Source organism: Buteo buteo, chromosome 9, assembly GCF_964188355.1.
Source record: "Buteo buteo chromosome 9, bButBut1.hap1.1, whole genome shotgun sequence".
Taxonomy (NCBI): Eukaryota; Metazoa; Chordata; class Aves; order Accipitriformes; family Accipitridae; genus Buteo; species Buteo buteo.
Genome location: NC_134179.1, coordinates 4211947 through 4220679, shown reverse-complemented (window position 1 = coordinate 4220679; position 8733 = coordinate 4211947). Strand labels below are relative to the sequence as shown.

Here is an 8733-nt window from a genome sequence, read left to right as displayed (position 1 = left end):
CCGAACACCAAGAAGGAAGGGAAGGAGCCGGATGGGAGAGAGCAGCGGGAAGCGGAGGCGAGCGGCTGGGGAGGCGCGGGGGGGGGTGCGTGGTGGGGCCGGGGGCGTCCCCAGCCCCGCGGAGGGGACGGCTCCCTGGGGCTCGGCACGTCCTCGGCGGGGTTGTGCTTAGCACGTACTGGGGAGGGAGGTGGGGGGTGGGGGGGGGGAATGATGCTTGGCCGGTCCCCCAGCCCGCAGCCCCGCTTTGGGTGGGGGGGGCTGGATCCGGCCTCTTCCCACCGCCGCTCCCGGCGGGTGCGATTGTCCTAGCGCGAAGCCACGGCGCCCGCGTGGAGGGTCCCGAGCGTCCCCGGAGGGGCTCAAACGTGCGTCTGCATCCGCCTCTGCAGGGGCCGGCTGGGGTCCGAGTTTTGGGAAGAAGATTGGGAATGATGGGAGGAGGAGGCGGAGGCCTTGCTGGCCTTGTCGAACTGCACGTAGCCGTCCTGCTTGCCGCTGCTGCTGATGCTGCTGTCGCACTGGGTGTCGAGGAAGGAGCTGCTGTCGCTCATGGAGCCGCGCTGGAACTCGCGCTCGCACAGCTCGATGGAGCTGCTGCCCATGCCCAGCACGAAGCGCTGGCTGTAGTCGTAGAGGCGGCTCTGCCCGCTCAAGGTGCTGTAGATGTTGGTGAAGGACATGCCGGTGGGCACCCGTTGCTTGCTGGCCGGGCGCAGGTCCGCGGGGCAGCCCGACAGCGAGATGGTGGGGGTGGAGTGGTGCTCCTTAAAGGTGTTCACGCTGTAGTAGCCGTTGGTGGGGTCCTGGGGGAGGGGGTGAGAAGGTGGAGGGGGGTAGGTTGGTGCCGCCCACCCTTCCCGTGTGCTCTGGCATTCGGGGCGCCCGCCTGTGCCACCCGTGACATGCAAGAGGACACCCTCAGCCCTCCTGCCCGCAGCGTCGGAGCATCTTCTCGTGCCACCGACGCGTCCCGCTCAGCCCTCTCCAAATCAGAGGGAGGGATCGGTGCTCCTTGCACCCCACTGTCCTGGCACATGCTTTTTTTTTAACCCCCCCCAAAAGGGTGCTGGGACCACAAAAGAGCACCGAGGGTACCAGAGCATCCCTCCTCGTGCAAGGACAGCCCTCTGGTACGGGCCACTGCTGGGGACGTGGCACGAGGACAGAAAGCCTGGAAGAAGTAATGCTGGGCGAGGGACGAGCTGGTCCTGCCCTGCGGCAGGCACGGGGATGGGTGCCCAGCACCCTGGGGTGCGAACCACCTTGGCCATGTGCCGCAGCCCCTCTTACAGGAGTGACCCGGGGGGGGGGTGGGTGTGCTTTGGGCCACATCTGCCCATGGGGCTGGGGACAGAGGGGGGCCACGTCCCCAGGGTCTGGCTCACCTTCAGGTTTTGAAACTCCTTTTCCTCCTCCTTGAGCACCTCGAGCTGCTTCAGCACCGAGTCCTGCTGAAACTCCCCCCGGTCCATCTAGGAAAGGATGAAGGCGGGTGTCAGCATCCCCAAGTACCTGCTGTTTCCCCCCACCCCGGGGCTGCGTGGCCCCACGCCGCGTGGGGTGAGCCCCCATGGCGTAGGGAGGCTGTTGGCCATGAGCCGGATTAGAGGACTTGCCCAGGGGCACCCCGGCGGGACGGTGTCGGAGGGCAGCGGAGCTGGGCGGCCACCTAAAAGCCACACAATTCCCTGGGTTATGAGTTGTTTTTTCCTCGCCTCTGTTTAGGACTAAAAAGGCTGGGCTGATGCGGCAAGTGAATTATTTACATCTACCGTGGTGAGTGTTGGGGCTGCACCCCGCCTGTCCAAAGCAATCCCCTAAAAAACCCCCCAAACCGCCTTTTTTTAATTGTGGTTTTTTCCCCTTCCTTCTTTTCATCCTTTCCTCCTAAGGTGAACTTGGTCACTAACATCTCAAAATCCCAGCTAGGTTCTGGCACTGCCACAATGCTGTAATTAATGTGAAAGCCTTAATTTTATTTCTCCCCCCACCCTGATGTTGGCTCTTCTCAAAAGATTTGAGTCCTGAAGGCTTTTTACCCACCCCAGCCAGTGTGGCTGGGACTTGGGCCGGCCCAGCGGGTCAGGAGGGGCTGGAGAAGCTCCTTTTGATTCAATTTGAGCCAATTTTTGCTCACGATGCTCCTCTGCAGACCCCCCCCAGCGATGGATGCTGCTGTCCCGGCGTGCTGCCTTCACCCATCGCTCTCCACCTCATTAGCTTTCCTTTGAAGGCTGACCATGATCCGGGGGGGCAAGGTACACATTAATTAGACCATGGCTTTAATTACCCTTCCTTCAGCAAGTTGGGGTTGTGCAGAAGCGGAATAATTATCAACCAATTTCTCAGCTGCCTTTTTTATCTTCTCCCATATTGATCAGGCGCCTCTGGCCCAGTTTCTCTGCCCCGGCACTGGGATCGCAGCCGCCCTGATCACAGCCCCAAATCAGCCCCCAAAAAAACCCTTTTAGTGCACAACTTCTCTTCTCCTTTTTAAAATGGTAAGTGGTTGTGGAAATACACCCTGCAGCACTTTCTGTTCATCTCCTGAAAGCCTTTGATAGGGCTATTAAATGCAATAAATTAAAGTACCTGAGTTTTCCTAGGAAAAAAAAGCCTGTAACAGCCATTGATTTACCAGGGTAAATACAAGTGTCACCGAGGATTAAATTCAGGGCATCTAAAATGGTACGTGGATGTTTTTTTTTTTTTGTCTTTTTTTCTCTGCCAGCTGCACGCCAGCCCCAGCGCCACACTAAATCCCCTAAAGCATCGCTGCAAAGGCATGGGATGGGGATACACGTGGCTGTATTAAAGCCATCGAAAGGGTTTCACGGGTCCTCGGTCGGAAAGAAAAGAATCCACTTCTCGGACTTGGCTGTTTTTTGGCGTGGGTGACCCAGGCGGTCAGGGCCAGATCTGGAGATGGAGAGGGGACAAGAGCGGGTGAGAACCAAGGGGACAGTCCCACCGGTGGCAAAACCTCCCTAGACTTAGTAAGTTGGGTTTGACGGGGTATTTAAAGCCATTTTGTGGTGTTTCTCGCAATGATGATTGGAGCGGTCCAGGCACCAGGATGCACCTCGAGCCCCGTGGGGACCCTGCCTCTCCCCGAAGCTGGCAGGATGCCCTGCATTTGGCGGTACCCCATGGATTTGGGGGCGGCAGTGAGCCCCCGTGCCATAAAGCGCGGCCCATAAAGCACCATTGCATCGCTTCATTTCCAGTCCCTGCGTTACAGCCAGTCATTAATGCGACCTTTATTACAGGTTGCGTGGCAGCTCAGCCCCCGATGCCATCTTGCACTGTTAATTAGCAGGTGGTGGGACACTCGTTAGCTTGCCTTCCTCTCTCGAGCGAGCTAACGCAAGTTAACACAAGTTAACTCCATTACCAATAGTAATAGCGATTACAGATGCAGAGACAAAAAAAGGGTGGGGGGGAGAGGGAAACACATGAAAAAAAGAGATCGGAGCTGTCCGAGTGCGCAGCCGCGAGCTGGCAACGTGCTTGCAGATGCTGGCACGGGATGCTCCAGCATCATGCCCAGACTTTTTTCTGGAGTCGTGGTTTTCTCCAGCTGGGCTACACCACCAATATGCTTTGGTCCTTCGGCCGCGCTGCTGCCATGCAGATGGCTGACGATAAAGCTGCCCGTTAGAGCTGCGTGCCCACCATTCCCCCTCCTGCCAGCGCTGCCGAGTCCAAGGGCACAGCCCGATCCCAGGAACATCGTGCCAGGACTTAATCCTGCTTGGCAGTGCTGGGCACCGGCAGCCTTCGCCATCCCAAGACCGGTGCATGTTGCCGTTGGGCATGGCGTAAAGCTGTCCCCACCCTTCCCCGTGCCCAAACCTTGCCGGTCCCTCCTGGATCAACGGGGCTAAGGGACGCGATGACCTGCATCCCTGATCGCTACCGCTTCTTGCCTCAGTTTCCCTTGCTGCAAAAGGCAGTGACCCCCTTGATACGACGAAGCATCACATCAGCTTCGCTATGCTGGCTCCTACCATCAAGGGAGCGCATCCCTGCGAAGCAAAGTGATGGCTCAAGGTCATTTAAGGCAGGGAAACAGTGCTTAAATTATGAAAATAGTGGCCAGCTCCAGCACCGTGCCTCCTAATCCTCTGCCCGCTGGAGCACCCCCTCACTTAACGCCGCCAAATGAAAAGCCTCTTTCAGCTGGGATGTCAAATCCAACAGACCGGATATTAAATTCTTTGCTTTCATTAGCAGAGACAATATGTTTTTTAAAACGCTGCTGCCTCCGGAGTCCCCGGCTGCATCCCTAAGCATCTATCCAGACCTGGCAGGCTCAAGGGTGAGCCCCTCGCTCTGGGCGAGGTGCCTCCCCCTTCCCTCACGCTGTGTTTAATTACAATGCTTCCCGCTTGTTGGGTAATTGGATGCTACTCAGCAGCACTTTGAAACTCGTGTGGGTCAAACCCTACCAGGGGCGAGGGCTGTTGTTTAACAGATTCCTGAGACGGCGGCTTCCTCTGCTCCCACCGGGGACCGGCTGCCGGTGAGGAAACAAGCACACAAATAATAATAAAAAAAACCCAAACCAACCCTACTGGGATCTCCCAGCCGGCTGAAGGTTTAGCACCTTCGAACGCTGGCTCCTGCCTCCGTCACCCGCTGACGTGAGCTCCCACTGTGCCGCCCATCCCGCCGCCCCCAGGTGAAGCTCCATCACCTCGTCCCACCTCTCCCCCAAAATGTTATTTTTTTCAGATGGGCGAAGGGGGTGGTGGAGCGATGCCAGCCAGCCTGCGGTATGTCCTGCCGTACTTCTCTTTTCCTTTCTTGGGAGCTTGCTGTGGCAGAAGACAGCTTCTCCGTGCTCGTACAGTGCCTGGCTTGATGCACCTCAGCACCAATTCCCCTAAAGGTGTTACCTGCCTTGAGATAACTCAGTCCTGGGCGATGCCCAAACCTCGTGGTGGTCCAGCTCCAATGTGGCTCCACAAAACCTGAGCCATGAGCTGCAAAGGTCACCAAAACTTTAATAGTGATTTTTTTTTTTTTTTTTTTTTTTTTACATGGTGCATCTTCTCCCTGGCTGGAGGAAGCACGGTGCTGTGCCCAAGCTGGTACCCTGCCAGCAGCATCCGCCGTGGGTGCTGGTGCCTCTGGAAGGTGTTGGTTGTGTGGGAGGGATGTGCTTCCCAAGGCTGCAGTGGCACTGGCCGCTGGGCACTTGGAGCGTTTCTCGAGAAGAAAGGCAGAGAAAATGATGCTGTGACAGTTGGGCTGCAGGTAATGAGCCTCGCCCTGAATTTCACCTCTGCTTTTTTGATTTTTCCTCTTCCGTGGGGATCTGAGCTGAGCTCCTGAGTGGAAAATGTGGCTGGTGTCAATCTGTGGGCTGTGAACAAACTGGGAACATCCCTGGGAGCAGAGGGGTGGGTTTCAAGATGGGCACAGGAAAGAGGTGAGCAAGGGAAAGATCATCAACCTGGCTATTGGATGGGTTATTTTGACTGTTCCACCCCAAATATGAACCAAAGGCAATGCCTTCGTCTACCCGGCTGCACTGGACCCCCTTTGACTTGGATGCTCTTGCCTGCCGGTCACTTTGGGATCATCTCTGTCACGATTGCTCCTGGCAGTGGGGATGGTTCCTTTAGGATCACCCGTCCCATTTCACAGACGAGGAAACTGAGGCACGGAGTTGCAATCAGCCAGGAATAAAACGCAGTCACCCAGCCATGATAACAGAGGAGGTTATGCCGTGTCCGAGTCAACGATGCTCTTCAGCCCCCTAATCACAGATGAGGCTCAGCTGAAGCGGCGTGCTGATGCAAAGCACCCCAGCAGGACAGAGAAAGCTGCTGTTGTGATTTATTTTTTTCCAGGATCAGACCCTTTAACGGGCTCTTTTGCCTCCAGCCACTGGCTGCTGTTTGCTCTCTGGCCCCTGCGGGCTGGCAGCCTTTCCCCTGCCCGTAGGCAGCACCTGGCAGAACAGCTAACGGAGGCGGGGGAAACGGCACTGAGACAATGTGAACATATGCAAATCAGACAGCATGACGTGTATCCTAAGGTGTTAATGAATTTATAGATGCATGAATAATTATTTGTGAAAAAGCACGGAGAGCTGCGGAGGTCACAGATGGCTGGAGAATAACAAATGCAATAGCATTTAGGGGGGGAAAGAAGAGTCACGCTGGCACTCTGCAGCCAGAAACGCTCCGGCAAGGCAGAGTCACCGTGGGAAATGGAGGAGCAAAGGCACCATCCGTGGCGCAGAGGGTGGATCTCTGCTCCCAAAGCTTGGCAGGAGCAGGTTGGGCCATGCTGGACCTCAGGGGCTTGGGCAAGGATCCGGGATGGGGAATGAAAAGGCTGATGCGAAGCAGCAAGGTGTTAAGCAGAGGGGAGCTGTTAGCAAGCGCGGCCTGCTCTTCGTTAACATCTGCATTAATGATCTCTCCGTGAGAGCACCCAGCATGTTAATGAAATTCGCAGTTGATGTTAAACTGCAAGGTGTTATGAACATTGTTGAGGGCAAGCAGATCATTTCAAAGGACGCCATCGAGGTTGAACCCAGGCTGGAAATATCACAAGAAGCTTAGGGAAGGCAAAGGAAGAAGCAGCGGGGGAAATAATGCTGGTACGGGGAGGAGGGAGAGCAGGGAGGTCTCGGGGTGAGGGTAGGGAGCAAGCAAGGGGTGCTGTGCTCCTGCAGGAGAGGTCTCATCACCGCTCATTAGCAAGGATGAATTTTTTTTTAACTTGATCCATCATTTCATTGACAAACTCAGAGCATCTTATTAGGAACGTGTTTAGCCTCCGAAGCCTGGGTCTTTAATGGCCAGAGAGAGACGGTCACACTGGCTGTTGGAAACAGCAAGGAGCGCGATGAGGGAGAGGCGGGGCTGCCCAGGGACTGAGGAGAGAAGAAATTGGGAAGTATTTAATAGGAATGCTCTTGTGGAGGGCAGATGAGGATGGGGGGGCTCCAGTCCAGGCAGGGGAGCGGGCTTTGATGTCTTCTTCCAGCCAGTGCCAAACCTGCCCAGCGTCAGGGTCGGAGACTATGGCCCATCTCTTCCAACCTCTTGAACAGCGTTGCTCCAACAATGTTATTTCCAACTGATGTATCTTCAGCAAAAGCACCTGGATTTGGCAAACAGAGGGGGAGAATCACCTTCTCCCGGTCCAGCAGCCAGGCTGTTACGCTCTTTCATGTTGTATCCAAAAGTACTCAACTTTGCCTGCCCTGTTCGCACTTAGCCCCTTAATACTGTGCTGTAACCAAACCACCTCTCCAAAGTCTTGCTAATAAGCTAAAGCTCTGTAAACCTCTCCTCGTAAGGCATTGTTTTCCCAGCTATCAAATAAATGTTGTCATTTTTTTCTGCACCATTTCCATCCTGCCAGCATCCTTATTGAAATGTGCACAGCACAGCTCTGCACTGCTCCGGTACCAGCCTTATCAAGGACACACGTTAATGTGAAATCACCTTCTGGCTCTGACAAACAATCTAAGAAAGTCCCCACGATGTCTTGCAACATCCTGTGCCTGGCCTCCCATGACCATCCTCTTCCTCATTTACTCATCAGCGGTAAATGTTCCTCATATGTCTCCTCCGCTGAGGCTTCGTGCGTGCTTCCAGCTTGGTGGTTAAGGTCTTGAGTGGCATTTGGGCTGATCTCAGCCCCTCCTTTGGAAGCCAGATCGGGGCTTGGCGCTGTTGATCACTGTCTATACAGATGGTGGTACGGGGTCCTATGGAGAGGAACCTCCTCATTGCCCTTCATCTCAGCAGATTGCTCCAAACCCGAGTCCCAGCCTCCACCGTCCTTCCACCGAGTGAAGCCTTGCAAATCCCACCGTGGATTTGCAGACTCCTCAGGGCAAAGCCCTACTGGGAACAAAGGGTCTTGCACAGAAACCTTAGCGGTGCTGGGATCGCCATCTCCTCCCGCCTTCTCATTTTGAGTCTCCTTTGCTATATATGTGCACCAGCAGACATTGATTCTGCCCACCCTGCGATGCTCAGCCTTGCCTTTCCGCCAGTAATTCATCGAACAGCTTTTGCAGACAGGGCATACTGATTCTTACACGTGCTGTCCAAAAAACTGGAGGGTTAGAGCAGGAAAAAACCACCCAGCAGCCTAGAAAGCAGCCTCTTCAATCCCTTCTCCCTTTCCTGTCTGCTCTTTTCTCTCACCTTTTACAGCCGCTCACCTTGCTTTGCCATTTGTTCGGCTTCTATTTGTCACCTACGACATAACACCAGCAAGCAAAAGCAAAGGCAAATTGGGGCTGAGACACGGAGAATGGCGGTGACACCAGCGAGAGGAGCAGCCCGTGGCCAGGCTGCAAGGATGTGCCAGTCCCTGCGAGGAGGCTGAATTTTCTGGGATCTCAATCATCGGCATCTTGCCCTGCCCGTGTGGTTCGGTTCCTTCGGGCAAAGGCAGCGGCCCCAGGAGGGTGACACCCCCCAGGTTATTACAGACCCAGGTCCAGGCTGGCCCCACACTCCCGGCGTTAGCAATCTGCAACCAACTGTGTGCACATACGTTGTTTTTGCACATATAATTCTCTAAAGTGCATCCAGGAGAGTGCAGTTCTCGCTGGCTAATTAGCTTATTATTATATTGTGCTCACCTATTGCGTGTCTACTTGCAGTCTGCAGCTCTTTCCCCACGCTAGGTGGTAAATTTGCTTTGCAATCAGCCCGGCGGGCAGCTGGGCTACTGCAATAAACCTCT

The 8733-nt window shown here is 55.2% G+C and overlaps 1 protein-coding gene across 1 annotated transcript in view; it reads right to left on the bottom strand.

The window, feature by feature from the left end:
* Positions 1-53: 53 nt before the first annotated feature.
* Positions 54-8733, bottom strand: part of KIRREL3 (kirre like nephrin family adhesion molecule 3) — a 141220-nt gene continuing 132540 nt past the window's right edge. The window contains 2 exon segments of the mRNA XM_075034913.1: positions 54-806; positions 1389-1475. Of these exon segments, the coding sequence (XP_074891014.1) occupies positions 363-806; positions 1389-1475 (531 nt within the window). The 3' untranslated portion in view covers positions 54-362.